At 41.3% G+C, this 15,267-nt stretch overlaps 1 protein-coding gene across 1 annotated transcript; it reads right to left on the bottom strand.

Moving 5' to 3' along the window:
- Positions 1 to 1,878: 1,878 nt before the first annotated feature.
- On the bottom strand, positions 1,879 to 13,637 carry cul4a (cullin 4A). The gene is made up of 20 exons (XM_080759445.1): positions 13,045 to 13,637; positions 10,922 to 11,037; positions 10,056 to 10,159; positions 9,425 to 9,494; positions 9,222 to 9,295; positions 8,953 to 9,115; positions 8,751 to 8,840; positions 8,488 to 8,570; positions 8,282 to 8,349; positions 7,712 to 7,830; positions 7,068 to 7,260; positions 6,395 to 6,499; positions 5,380 to 5,490; positions 4,918 to 5,003; positions 4,630 to 4,737; positions 4,378 to 4,491; positions 3,741 to 3,846; positions 3,157 to 3,329; positions 2,770 to 2,922; positions 1,879 to 2,584 (listed from the first exon to the last, which is right to left on the bottom strand). The coding sequence occupies exons 1-20, from the start codon at positions 13,175 to 13,177 to the stop codon at positions 2,489 to 2,491; spliced, it is 2,265 nt and encodes a 754-aa protein (XP_080615571.1). The 5' UTR covers positions 13,178 to 13,637; the 3' UTR covers positions 1,879 to 2,488.
- Between the last annotated feature and the right edge of the window lie 1,630 nt (positions 13,638 to 15,267).

Here is a 15,267-nt window from a genome sequence, read left to right as displayed (position 1 = left end):
ATAATATAGCTAGCCAAGCCTTCTCTAAATGTATAATTGACTTGTTGTAAGCTTCGAACAGCCTTGTAGCCCACGTATAACAGATACCAACATACAAACATATGGGCAAAGTAAAAAACACCCGACATATTAAGATGATTAGTAAGTTGAAATCCGAGACGATCGAGACGTATCCCTGCAGTTCATATTTTTGCAGGCCACATCGAGCAGCATGTGAGCCGTCCTATGATGAACAGGTCTGTGCAATGGTGGGGATTGGGGAAGTCAGCTGATGGCTTGCATCAATTCACGAGGGCGTGCAGAAACCCCCGAGGGAACGCTGTGAATGTCCAACAACACTTATCGGGACCCTGTAACATTCTTTCCGCTTGCGTATTTGTTTGCTTTTAACAGAGAAGAACATGCCACTTTTATGCTGTAAAAAAAAACATGTATACACTGAGAACACATTACTGCCAAGCTGTCCTTTACTCTTTTCTGAGTCTCTTGTCATTGTTGAGACTTATTATCGGAGGCTTTTACTTTATTTAAATAAATAAAAAGTACCATTTCATTTCAATTCATTTTATAAGCCTCATTGTGATTTGTGACGTTTGTAATATAATTTATCCAGGCCAATACTGTAGGGCTGTAGGCCTACCTACCAGATGTCAACAGGTTATCTCACATCTCATTTGAGGCAACGATCAAAGCATTTAATTCCCAGTTCCCACTATATCTGCAATGCATAACCTACTGTATCACTTGTGTGACAGTTGTAGGGCCATTGGCTTAACATGAGAGTGTATGCTTTATTAGTCTTACCATTTTTTTTTTTAAACTAATCAGCACCAATGTGTTTTGTAATCTATATTGTGCATTATACTGCAGCTGCTGGAGTCTTCTATATAATCTATATTGTGCATTACACTGCAGCTGCTGGAGTCTTCTATATAATCTATATTGTGCATTACACTGCAGCTGCTGGAGTCTTCTATATAATCTATATTGTGCATTACACTGCAGCTGCTGGAGTCTTACTATATAATCTATATTGTGCATTACACTGCAGCTGCTGGAGTCTTACTATATAATCTATATTGTGCATTACACTGCAGCTGCTGGAGTCTTACATCAAGCTGTAGAATTACACTGCAGCTGCTGGAGTCTTACTATCAAGCTGTAGAGAGAGTAGCACAAACAACACAAGGTCTCCCTTTGTTACATAACCGTTTGAGCTGCTGTCCTAGGAATAATTTGTTGTCCTAAATAATTACTCCCAATTCATGAGACAAAATCCAATTAGGCTGCAAAGGATAGGAGACATTCATTGCACTGTCAGCGAAAATAATTAATCGCCCACAGTGGTGTGATTCTTTGTGGTAGCGTAGGCATACTCGCATAGATATTTGCCTGATGAAGACCTTGTAGGTCGAAACGCAATTTGTTGCCTCTAAATAAAGTAAGTCTCGGAGCTCTAGAAAGTAGTGTGCAGATGTTCTTTCTCTTCCTTGATGTTTGCCTTGATGCCTGACTTCCAGCACCTGACCTGAATATAATAGGCATTGAGATGTGCACACAATCTTCTCTGTGAACACAGGCATACTCGCATAGAAATAAATTCAAACCAGTCTGACTCACTGATCTTCACCCATCCATTCATTGATTCATTAAATATCCATTTATTCATGTTCACTTTTCTCACTCTTACAAAGAATACAATCTCATCTACAAAAATTCAGCTCACGACACTGGACATTTTTGGTCAAAATATTAGATCGCTAAAAGGAATACCCAAGTGGCTTGACCTCTTTTTTTTAAGCTGTTGCATCCCAACCCGCCCCCCTCCCCCCCCCCCCCCAACCAAAGAACTCCTGCCTCCACCCCCCAACCCTCTGCCATAGTTCATTACATTGTAGCCACACTCTTGTTTTCCTTGCCTTTGAGTCCTGGTCTCCAAACACTGTTTCTGTCCAAATCAGATTATGATTGCCAGACACAGCTTAAAAAAAAAAAAAAAAGAGGGAAGAAGAAAAAGCAAGTGGCCATAAGAACTACAAATGCTGGCCATAAGAACTACGAATAAAACAAGAAGACAAACCAATACAGCAGGAAAATAACTGATTAAACCAAGGTGGATGGAGCTAAAAAAATAAAATAAAAAAAAGTAAAGGAAAAAGAACATAAAATGGGAAAGTGCTAGTTATTTTTTTAGTTGAGTTTAACGATTATTGAACTGTGCAAGTCACATCAACTGACCATCAACCCGGACCATTCCTCCAAACCCATCTCGGACCAGTTCTAGTCAGTCAGGGGTGATGCTGGGTGGAAACAGTGCAGCCGAGTCTGGCCTCTCTGAGGCACTCTCTGATCCAGACATTAGGTCCAGGATCCCGGACAGGTGAAAAGATGGGCACCGGAGGAGAGTCGGGTGGCTGAAGGGCTGTATGCTGTTTCAGAGGGGCAGCTCAACGCTCGCCATGAGGAAAGCATGACAAGTGGTGCCCCCTCAGGCAACGTAGTGGTATTGGTTAGGAGTCTCCTTATCACGTTCCATGTAGTCTCTGTCTATAAGTGACTCGATCCTCTTCTTTAGATCGCCCGGCTGTGGAGAAAACATGCGAGACATTAATGGACTGCATGCATGTTTAGCAACCTCTTGGTCTGTACAACGTGTTGGGTCAATGCTAGCTTATCGATGTGCTTTATGAATACATTTTTACTTCGACTTAAGAAGTGCAATATTAGGAGATGAGGGACAGAAGACTCAGAGATGCTTGAAGAGGTCACCTTGACAGGGAACTTCAGCTGGTTGTAGAGCTCTGACACCAGGAGGTTGTGGCTGAGGGTCTTCCTCATCTTCATGATGCGTACCACAGCCGCATCGATTTGATACTGTCTGTCCTGGAAGACTCGTTCTGTGGTGCTCACCTGCTCCTCCACCTGGTGGGTGGACCAACACATCACACACACAACAGCATGAACAGAGTTTAGAAGGTTCCCTTCAAATACTAAGTACTCTTGACACAGATCATGAATTCTAGGGGTGAAACAGTACAGTGAATTAATTAATTTAATTGATTAGAAGAAAAAAAAATCCGTAATTGATTTGACTAGAAATCTATTTTGAAATTCAGCTATTTAAATATAAAAATGGAGAGAAACATGGTTTGGTACCGTTTCCTTCATCTGGATCTGGTTGATCTTGATGCGAAACAGTTTGTGTTTGAAGTCTTGGTTGAAAACGAAACGGTCTCCGTCCTCCACATCCTTCCCCCGGGGGTTCTTATTGAGGACGCGCGCTTTGCCACAAGCGAGAGACTGCAGGGTACGCTTGAGCTCTCCTTCCTCTGCAGAACACAGGACATGGCAACATGCAATAGAATCAACTCCCAGGCATGCAATAGGCCTATCTCACAGCCATTCCCCGCCCCCACCCCATAGCCTTACTCATGGACCAGAGCTACATCCCTACCTGCTTTCTTTAAGTTTCATTTTAAGTTTCCAAATGTTACTTAAAATGTAAAAGACCAATATTATTATGAAGAAAACAAGATGGTAAAACAAGCTAAAACAAATAAAATAAAGTTTACCTTCAGAAAAAGCGTTGTTTATGGCTTCTGAATGTAGGTATTTTAACATGTAATGTCTAAGGTCAACACCATTAGCTCAGAAAAGGCAGCGGGGAAGGGCTGTGAGAACGGCCTATTGGCATCAAATGGGAAGTACAAATTAGAACACATAGTATAAAGGAAACACACCTATGCCAGTAGCAGACAGGATCTCCTCCACGCTGAAATCCTCTCCCTCGTTGAACATTAGCAGCACAAGCGTCTGGAACAGTGACACCTGCAGCTCCTTCTTGCCCTGGAGAAGAATGGTATGAAACGAGTAGGATCCAAGTATTCCTAAATACTGCGTTCAAAATGAACAAGAAACTTGTGCATGTTACATTTGGGAGCGTACCTATGTTCCCCAGGTTCTATGTTCCCCACCATGCAAAAAAAGGTTCTTTGTTCCCCACTTAGAATAAACCTAAACCACAGAAACCTAACCTAGTCATTTTAGTAATTCTAGTAAGACTAAAAGTATTTGAGAAACTTAGTCTTAGTGTTACTTTTAGTAGCAGATTCTGATTTAAGCTCAGTCTTTGAACAATCCATTGAACTTTAGGCCTGCTCGGTAGACAGAGAGCTTTGCCTTCTGGCTCAACTCTCTTTTCGTCACAACAGTCCGGTACAGCGACTGCAATACCGCCCCTGCCTCTAAACCAGAAACCTAACGCTATAAACCCTAAGGTAAGTGGGGAACATAGAACCTGGGGAACATAGGGATGACCCCTTAAATTTCACACCATGCAATACCATGGCATTTGATGTGTTATGACATCACACACACCTCTTTGAACTCTGTTTTGACTACTGCATGGCCCAGTGTGGGCTGCCACTGGAGTTTCCTCCCGCTGTGCTTCCCCAGATAGAACAGCTTAAAAACCTCCTGGAGCTTCACCATCTAAAAAACAGAGACGGGGGAGAGTTTGGGAACAAATTAAAACAATAGTGCTTGTAATGGACTTCTGTGCAGTTGACGCTAGGTTTGGGACTTAAGATGCTTAGGTGTACAAACCAACATGTATAGACAAAAGCTTACCTCTGGGGGCAAGTGGACCTCCATGGGCAAGTATGAGGGCCAGTAGCCCATAGTGAGGATGTTGACCGTGAGCTCTATGTTGCTGGGCTCACTCTGGTTCTGAGTATACTGGGAGAGAAAGGAATGCCAGGCTGAGTCTTGGCTACTGAGTCTAGTAAATCAATTATGCACGCTAAGATTAATACAATAGTGTTAATACATTTTCAATTATAATGAAAATGGAAGGATACCAAAACATCAGATAGAAGTCAGGTGCGTATGTGTCCGCACACCTGTACCGATTGTTACCTGCTTGAACTGGATCATTATGTCTTTTGACAGTTCCATGTCTTTAAACATCCCCTCTAGCTTGCTCGTAAATGCTGCTCCACACTCTAGAGAAACACCACATATATCACAGCTCATGTTATCACACAGCCCCAGTGTTAATATCTTGCTTTTCAGTTGTTTAATGCTTAATTTAAAGCGTACAAAAATAGGTCATGACTATTTTCAAGTGACACCGTCTTAAGTACAAAGTATAATTAGGTCAGGCATGAGCTTTTAACTTACAGCAGAATGTTATGCATATATTTGAGAACAGGAACAAATATCTCTGCCTTGTTTTAAGCAAAATGTATAGGATTTGTATTTTATTCTACTAAGTGTCTTTACGCTGATAAGTAGTAAACATATTCATTAATGTATAAGAAGAATAAATGCCTCTTTTTTGCCAGGTTTATTCTGAAAAATGTGGAACTGAATATTCACCATGTTTGAGCTTGGAAAGCATTGACTTCTCAGCATCAACTGAGGCACTCTTGCCAACCAGGAGTCGCTTGGCCAAATCCTTCTTGTAAAAAGCCTCAAACACGTCCTTTCCTAGATGGATAGAAATAAAGAGAAATCAAAATGTAGAAAAATGCCACATGCATGTTTGTTTAGCACTACTGTAACAGGGAAACAAACATCCTCACCTCACACACAAGGTCTGCATTTATTTAGAACCATTCTTGCTAAATGCTTTAAAATCAAATATTACAACATTTTGGACCAAATACCCCAATACCCATAATGTGACAATATTATTTCACGAAATGAAATTACACAATGAGATTTATTCATGAATTATCCTCAGAAATGCCTATAATAACTGTGCATAAAGGCAAATAATAGTAGACGAATAATAGAAGAGCTAAGTAAGTATGCAAGTTCAGAAAAGTAAATTTAATCATCAGTATTCTTGTATCCAAAATCCCAGAAGAAATGTAGTCTCATATCCCGGGTTTCAATAATGATATATAAAGCGGCCAAACAGCACCATCCTCCTCATCAGGGCAGGGAGCAGAAAGCTTTAGATGGTGCTCTCCAAAAGTTGAACCTTTTCCAACACTTCTTTACCATAACAATGAAAGGCACTGCCAACTCAAACAACTATTTCTGTTGACAGGGCTTCTTAAAGTTAATAAATAAAGATTTGTGCCGTATAACTGCTCCACACCGACAGGACTATGAACTAATCAAATGTTACAGCCGTGGATAGAAATGCTTGTGTAATAATTTTGTGCATTCCAGCTTCCTTTTGGAACGTTGCACTTAACCCATTCTGGGCGGGAACCCCTTTTGGTGTTTTAAGCGTTACGTTAAACTATAGCTATTGGAAAAAATAGCAGCTCGACTTGTAGGTCTGCTATTTTTGAAAATTCGTTAAAATGTGCCTCAAATCTTTCAGAAAATTGTCATGATTTAGAAAACTTTTTTTTTTAAATACCAAATGATGACTGACCATGTATGAAGCGGAAAATAATCATGATCTTGTCCAGGATTCTCTCCAGCTCTTCCTCCGTCGCCTCCTTGTTTCCTGCACGCAGCTTCGAGTCCACATACTTAGCTGAATGAGGAATGATAGGCCAGAGAACGTGTTTATTATATTGTTTCTTTTCATACTAAACAAACATCATATCATAACCTATTAACCACATGACAAACACCCGTTATATGCTAATGCTAACAAGAAACGGAAATCCTATTGAATGAATTCGGATCAATTTAAGACAGATGGATTGTAATTAAAAATCGATTGTTATATGATCGATTATTTTCAGACTGAGAAACTATCTATTTTGACTAATTGTCAAATGTGCAGAGATGCATTTGCATTTTATGCTGTGCAAGAGTAGGACATTTAAAATCAGGTTAGTCCATCCAGGACTACTGTTGCACAAAACACACACTGCATAGATGTAGCTGGGAAAAATATGACATGTACAGTATATACAAATACAATTATAATACCACCTTTCCCATTTCACACTGGGTTTTAGAATAGGACATCTGGTCTAAGCTGGCATCTACTCTCTTTTAACTTTTAATGCCAAATACTAGATTGTCCAAGTAGTGCACAGATGAAAATCAAACTCTTCAAACTCCCTTTATCATTTCTCTCTCTCTTTACCTACCAATGAGTTCTGCAGGTTTGTTGGGCCTCTTGTTGATGAAGGTCTCGAATGCCTCCTTCATGGCATTGATGAAGCTCTCGTTGCGTGTGAAGCAGCCGTGACAGACGTTGTCCATCTTGTCCTTGAAGTCCAGAAGGTCCTGCACCATGTCCTTGTCCTTTTCTGGTGAACTTACAATGTCTCCTCCGAAGGTCTGAATGCAGACAAATGATGGGTATTTTGAAGATGATAGATTAGGGAATAGTGGCGTGTGTGTGCGGCTGTGGCTGTGTGTGTGTTGAGGTACAGTGTGTGGCTGTGTGTGTGTTGAGGTACAGTGTGTGGCTGTGTGTGTGTGTGTGTGTTGAGGTACAGTGTGTGGCTGTGTGTGTGTGTGTGTTGAGGTACAGTGTGTGGCTGTGTGTGTGTTGAGGTACAGTGTGTGGCTGTGTGTGTGTGTGTGTGTTGAGGTACAGTGTGTGGCTGTGTGTGTGTTGAGGTACAGTGTGTGGCTGTGTGTGTGTTGAGGTACAGTGTGTGGCTGTGTGTGTGTTGAGGTACAGTGTGTGGCTGTGTGTGTGTGTTGTGTGGCTGTGTGTGTTGAGGTACAGTGTGTGGCTGTGTGTTGAGGTACAGTGTGTGGCTGTGTGTGTGTGTTGAGGTACCTTGATGTAGTCTCTCCAGAACTGCAGCAGTGCGTGGAGTCCTCCCTTGACCTTACTGAAGAGCTGATACAGGAGGGCCAACTCAGTCACACGATTCTCGTCCAACAAAATGGTCAGACCTGATGAAAAAAACAAACATAATAAAAGTTACATATTCTTTAGCCCCCCCTTATATTCAGCTACAGTGTAGATTTTCGTCTTACACAATGAATGGAGAATTTACGTCATATGTAGACGAGTAAATCTCTCTCTCTCTCTCTCATTAGCAGTGAACAGTGCAGCACTATCTCTCTCTCTCTCTCTCTGTGTTTCTGGCACAACAGTGCCACTTTCGCCCCTACTGGTACTCATAGTCACATAGGTTAACACGGACATTGCTGTTCCTTGGAGTGGTTGCACCACTCAAAAGGTTCATGAAACAGGATTTACTTTTTTTTTTGTAAGCTTGCCGTAAACTGTGTGTTCCAAATCACACAGTACAGCCCCTCTTGATGTAGTCTTCCTGGCTTAACAACATGCATGCAACCTAAAAAGGAATCATGGAAGTCAAAGTCACTTCACCATCCTTACCCTTTTGCAGTATGGCCGTCATGTGTTCCCCTAACAACTGTTTCTCAACACAGGAGATTAGTGGTTTTCTGTGAAGAGACAATTAAACGGTATCAAAACGCAAAGTAATGCAAAGCAAGTATCAAAGCAAGGCTGTAAATGTTTCATCTTATATTTATGCACGTTTTTGTACTTTTATCTCAATCGTCCTCAGCAGGTGGACTTACTGTGTGCTCTGGTCAAGGTAGCTGATGACACGGTCATTCTCCTCCTCTAAACGACGGGACACATGATGCAGGTACTCAGGCACCTGGATGCACACGCAGACACATGAATGCACACGCAGACACATGAATGCACACACAGACACAGTATGCATACAGAGTTGAGCAACCGATTCATACAACCAGCAGCTGTATGAATGCATACGGTAAACAATGTGTATGAAAACAATCAGTGCAGTAAAATAAAAAATAAATATAGGCCTCACATCTCTTTCCTGCATCAACCTCTGTCCCTCTGCTGCGTACAGGCGGTTGGTCTCTATCAGAAATCTCTCCTCAAAGGACTCTTTATAAACCTGGATAGGAATGCATTTGTGTATGTAAAAAAAAAAAACAATGGTACAGATTGGATCCTCTCTAAAGTGACGTTATATGGTACATAATATACATGCAGATATGTGTGGTTACCTGCAGGTCTGACAGCATGCCGAGCAGGCTTCTGACCAGACTGCGGTCCACCGTCTCTCCGTTGCGCTCTAGTTCTATCTGCTCCAGAATGCCATCCACTGTGCGCTTCTGAACAGCACTGTCACTTATAATATGGGTACGAAACAGCTCTAAACCAGTGTCCCTGCAAAACACACACACACACACACACACACACACACACACTGAAATCACAAAACACTGAAATCACAAAGGTTTGGCCCACACTATAATTGGACTTGGGGTCTTACCAAATGGATGGGAGTAGAGAATTCTGAAGAACATAGGTACGATCCAAAAAGAGAAAGATGCTTCGGATCATGATCTGATACAGGAGGAAAAAAAAAAACATGCTATTTGTTTTGCAGTTAGCCGTTAACCGAAGCTGAGAAAGTATGTAGTTTTAATTTGAACAGTGTTAAGTAGCTGATGAAATAAATATTGTGGTCTTAACTGTTTGCCTGCAGTGGTCCTGCCAACAGCGATTCATGCGCTTCAGGAAGGAGAGGCTGTCCAAAGACTCTGTGGACTCCATGTTAAGGAAAGGTCAGTCTGCTCTACAGTCTCATGTGGACGGAGAAATTGATGCAAGTTCATGTCAATCTATTATGTTAATTTAGTTAAACATTACATAACCCATTTTGGGGCGGGAACTCCTTTTGGTGTTCCAAGCATTAGGTTACACTTTAGCTATTAAAAAATAGATCTACAGGCTCGTAGCGCGGCACCGAGCTTCCGGGGGGGCGGGGGGGGGGAGGGGGGTCCCTGGAACAACATTTTTCAAATGAAAATACATGTTATTAGCAAGCATAAGCAATCCATGACAAGACTACACTGTGATTTTCATTAGCATTCATGTTTTAAAATCTTTGCAAAGTTGGCTTTTATCGGCCTCTTGTGAAAAAGCTACTGAAGAACTACTGTAAATTGCAATTAGTGGAACCTAGTTGCAAATCAGACATACAGTAAATACATTTCACATGTTATGTGACTTGGCAAACAATTCCACACACACACACACACACACACACACACACACACACACACACACACACACACACACACACACACACACACAAGGATATTCTCTGAACTGGTGGATCTGGGCCTGCACATGGTCTTCACAGACCTGACGGAGCTGTTTGTACAGTGTAGGGGAGACCTTATAGGAACACAGGTTCTCCACCGCCTTGGGAGGGTTTCCAAAGGAGACAGATTAGAGGTCATGGGGGACAAGACAAACACATAAAAACATTGAACAAAGATAAAGAGTGAGTACTTCAAACTGTCATATATACGTGCAGCTAGGGCTGGGCAATTAATGGGAAATATATTAAAACTGACATTTTGAACCAGTAAATGACTTAATCTTGCTTAGAGAGATGCTCCGATCAGGGTTTTTGGGACCAATCCCGATCACAGATTGTTTTTCTCATGATTGGCCGATAGCAAGGGGATAATTTTAATATTTCTGAAATTATTATATGTCAAAACCCACGTCAAAACTGTTTCCGTTTGTGTGGGGGGAGGACTTTTTTCCACCCTCATCGGGAGGAAAAGGTGTGTCAACGCGATACTCGGACACCCTCCCCAAACCCTAACCTCACAGGAAGCCACAGTGAATTTTAACCCGCAACACGGTTTAGTTCTAAGTTAACCCACCACGTCATGTCAACGGCAGTAAATGAGTCAAAGAATATCAAATCATTGTTCATTCAAGGCAAAATTTTGAAATAATTTTATTATAAAAACATTGATTTAGTCCTATCGGCCACTGCGCCCAGCCCTATATGTTCAGCATTTATGGCATTCAAAGATGAAGGGCTGCTGCCACCACATCCAGCCTAAAAATGACATTCACAAAATGCATACCGGCAGTAACAGAGAGGTTTCAGGATGTATTGTGTTAACAATGTTTCATGTCCTTGACCTTGAGGAGAAACAACCGTACCTGGTAGAGCTCCTCCAAGTTGTACTTGATGGAGGTACTGTTCTGAATGGCGCCCACCGCATCTCGCAGCTTCAGCCAAGTGTCCTCAGTGTAGTTTTCAGCTAGTTTTGGCCTGTCTGTTACATGAGACCGACAATGGTTTATTAGTTTATTAGTTAAACAAAAAAAATGTTCTTAATATGTTAAAGTGCTATATTCCGCTAGTAATACTAATCATTACTATATAGCGTTCTTTTTTAGTTAAAGATGTTCACTGTGAAAGTATATATATTCAAAGATTTACACGCACATTTTCACGATTTTTCAAAAACAGCAAGACCTACAAGCTCGTAGCACGCCACTCTGTGGCGCGCTATGAACTTGTGGATCTGCTATTTTTCAATAGCTAAATTATAACAATGTTTAAAACACCAAAAGGGGAACTTCCTGCCACAAATGGGTTAACACCAATTCTAGACTATGCAGGCACTCGTCACAGTGCTATTATTGCCAGGAACATATACTACATTTTATAGCTTGGATTACAACATTTAACTAATATTTACTGATATCATTGATAGTTAGAGTAAATCACATAAAATCTCTATACTTCCATAATTATTTGATCTCTTCCAGAACCTACAAATACCTCAAGACTTCTTGTACTGTCTTAACAGAAATTTCACTTCACCTTTGTGGAAAGGAAAAAAATCTAGAATAAAATACCTGAATTTCCCTCCTGGAATTAATAATATTATTTTATCCTGGCCTCCTGGTCTTGGCCATGTTACACAATCTATCCCTGTAAGCGCCATTTGAGTCTCCTAATTGTGGCCAATGATGTCCACTGAGGGGTGTGGTCAATGTGAAGGTTGGAAGGGTATTTAATCAGATCTCAATCAAGCAGCAGGTGTTGCTGACAATACAGGGATTTAGGCGCTACAATCCCTATTTAGACATGGCAAGTGAACCCTCCTTCTTAGATTCAGCATTGCTGTATAAAAAACCTGCTTGTTGGATATGGTTCAATATTAGAATCAATAATCTTTTATTTACATTTACGTCCTTAGTATGTCCATAGTAATCCTGCATTAGCAGATGTGGCGCGGGATGGAATTACTCACATGTTTTATAACAAATATAATTGGAAATTGTATAAATATGGGATCATTTCGTTTTCAGTTTAAAGAGGAATTCCACACCTAACTGTTATCTGTTATATCGGTTCTGTTCTTTGACTATATAGAAGTGTCTATTTGTACGTCTCTAAATGTTTTGATGAATTGAACAAGGTGGACCCTCTTGTAAACAACTGTAATGCTTAATTGGATCGTCCACTCAGTTAACAGTCTTTGTATTGAGTTTGTGCTTGAAATGTTCTGTAATTCTGCAAACTGTTAATAAATATTTCAATCAATAACATGGTTAATAACACTTGAGCATCATACATTGGATAAAATTATATTTATAAGACAGATATAATTGGCTTTGCGTCCTTTTTGTATGGAACAATAATGGAAATCGTCTGTTTAATAACAGAAATAAGCTGCACGTTAGCCTTCAAGGTATAGTCAAGGTGAGCACTTCTTTGGCACCAATTTAGAACTTTGGCACATCACTGATGATCACTGATATGATCAATACACTGACACAGCAAGTTTAGGAGACCAGTCATTCTCTGTAAAAGAGTAATGTAGGCCAAATGTGTCGTCCACACAATTATTGTATTACTAATATATTCTGCATGAATTGGCCATATGGGTCCATTTCCGAAACCTATCGAGATACCGCTTTGTCTTGTAGTTAGGTAAGACTCAGTGAAGAATGACATGTCACATATAGTAATAGCAGGCTTTGTACGGTGTAGCCTAAGATTTAGACTCATGTATTCATCGATTCTGAGTGATGACGTCAGAATCGATAACGAGCGTAAGGTGCATTTAACCACATCAACCATATTTTATAGTTGGACTATTAGAAAATAGGCGATCTAATAGCAATTGTAGGGGGGAAATTTGTGCAAATGTCTACACATTATTGACATGCCCAAAATAGGGACGCCAGGGTTAATGTGGCTAAAAGCTGTAAAGGCATCCTGTTGGTTGCAAGCCGTTAGCTCATTGGGTAATGTTACTAAACAATACCTTTGAAGTTTTTGATCACTAGTTTCTTGGAGGCGCCCGTCTTCCCAGAGGCCACAACAGACGTCCTGGTCACCCCGTTGCTGTTGTGCTCCGTCAAAGCCTTCTTGTCCTGTCGTGTGTCTGCATCCATCATGTATGTTGGGTTAGCCGGCTCGCAATAAACGCCACTGTTCCAAACGTTCTGCGATAGCTTGTCAATAACTCGCCTGTCCCTCCTTGCCAGTTGCCACCAACAGCTTCACCGTACTGTTGAGTGAGCTCTTTGACTGACAGACAGGTACAAATAAGCAAGTCAACTGAACAACAACACAACAAGCAACTGGCTAACAAGCTCGCGCTAACGTTAACGGCAGATTTTTTTGTGCTAACAAGTTAGCCTAATAAGTTAGCCCCCTTCCACAGCGCTTAAAGGGAGGATTTCAGAATTACGTTTCCATTTTATGTTGCTACTAGCTAAACATCAGCTAGTTCAATGTTATTTTTGACAGTAGCAATCCAAAAAAGTAAAATCGACATATTGTTTATTATAACATCATGGCACTCCATCAGAGGCTTTTAGCCATATAGCCAGCTAGCATAACAAAATGGCTTGTCTCGAGACCGTTGAGTTGGTCAAGTGCATGCTGGGGGAATCGTATTTGAGTTGCGTTCACAACAAACCGTGTTCATTTTTATGAATAAATAGTAACTAACGACGAGTGTCAGTAAGATGTTTTTACAATAATATTATCAAATTTGAATAATAACTGTATTTGGACCCTTTTCACCGTAGCCAAAAATCATAAATGTATAGGTGTGTTTCATGTGTATTGTATTGTATCCGTGTGTGCGGTGTGGCAGCCATGCAGCAGCATGAAGTTAATGAGATAAGATAAGATCTTATCCTCATGATCCTCCACTACTCTATGCATCCTCCCTATAACCACCTCCAGACCAGAGCCAAGTAAGACAGAGTTACTAACTGTCAGTGGACTACTTTCCACAAGCCTGTTCTTGTTCTGTCTGTGTTACAAAATTGCATGTGAACCGGTCTGGAGCGGATGATATCGGAGCGGATGATATCGTTATGTCATGTTGTAGTCATTGTTTGAATTTGTAGTCATCAGGCAGGATCCATCATCTGGAATTTCCTTTCCCTCAAACCGGAAGAATAACAATAAAAGCTCTCGTAGCCTGCAGCTTTTATTGAGAAAAATCGGCATGAGGGGAAAGGAAGTTCCAGATTGATGGTTCCTGCGTGTCGTGATGACTACAAAACAATGACGTAGTGATATCATCCGCATAAACTGGAAAAGGAATGCTGCCCGTGCCCAGGCTACTGGCCCCATGAAGTGAACGGAGTTGTCGTAACTCTCTTATACTCTATGGCTCTGATTGATAGTGACAAACGAGTTACATGAACCATGTACGTGACCGGGCTGTTTTCTCAATGTCGTAACACTTACACTTACAATGTCTTAAGGCCTATTCATAGTCTGGATTTTCAGTGGTGAAAAACAGAGAGAAGGGCTGGAGCGGTGGCGGTGGTTTGCTCTTCACCGCGGCTCAGTGACGTCATGTTGTAGTTCGGTGGTCACCCCACCACCGAAATTCCAGACTATGTATGAGCCTTTACTCTATATGGCTCTTCTTAATAAACACTGTAGGTGTACTGTCTGTCCACCATCTCGACCTCCTCCCCCAGACAGTGATGAGAGTTGAGGACGGCAGGGCTCGACTGGTCCAACACCAGCTTTCTGCACCAGCTGTCTGTCCACTCCTTAATGCTACTGTAACACTTTTCTTTTTACACACTGTGACACCGTGCATGGTACACATTTCCATGCTACGTTTTCATGCCATTTCCTCTGCCTGAACTGTTTAGTTGCGAACGCAATGAGCACTAACTATGAGACCTAGCAGATCATGTCTGTCTGTCTGTCTGTCTGTCTGTCTGTCCCGCTGTATCCAAATATGGAGTGTGTTGCATCAATCACAAACAAATCACTCAGCTCCATATATGGGCAGAAAAGGGGCCAGGTCCACATACAGTAACATTTTGTGTGTGTGTCAGACTGCCACAATAGCTGCGTTCGCTTCCCGCGTTAACGCGTCTTACTGGTAATTTTAGTAGTAGACTAGTAGTAGTACTAGTACTGCCATACTATAACTCTAATTATGACTTTTCACACTATCCATTTTGATGATAAACACAGCTGAAGGTAACCAGTAAGACGCCCTGAG

Source organism: Protomyctophum bolini, assembly GCF_963924005.1.
Source record: "Protomyctophum bolini genome assembly, chromosome: 1".
NCBI classification, from domain to species: Eukaryota; Metazoa; Chordata; class Actinopteri; order Myctophiformes; family Myctophidae; genus Protomyctophum; species Protomyctophum bolini.
Note: the sequence above shows the minus strand (reverse complement) of the source record. Positions and strands in the feature narration are given on the sequence as shown.

Bases quoted from the DNA above. Each gene is read 5' to 3' on its own strand.
- cul4a (XM_080759445.1), bottom strand. From the start codon at position 13,177: ATGATGGATGCAGACACACGACAGGACAAGAAGGCTTTGACGGAGCAC. The intron at 8,350-8,487 runs GTAAGTCCACCT...GTCTCTTCACAG, and splicing joins TACCTTGACCAGAGCACACA to AAAACCACTAATCTCCTGTG. The intron at 7,261-7,711 runs GTACCTCAACAC...GTCTGCATTCAG, and splicing joins TCTGGAGAGACTACATCAAG to ACCTTCGGAGGAGACATTGT.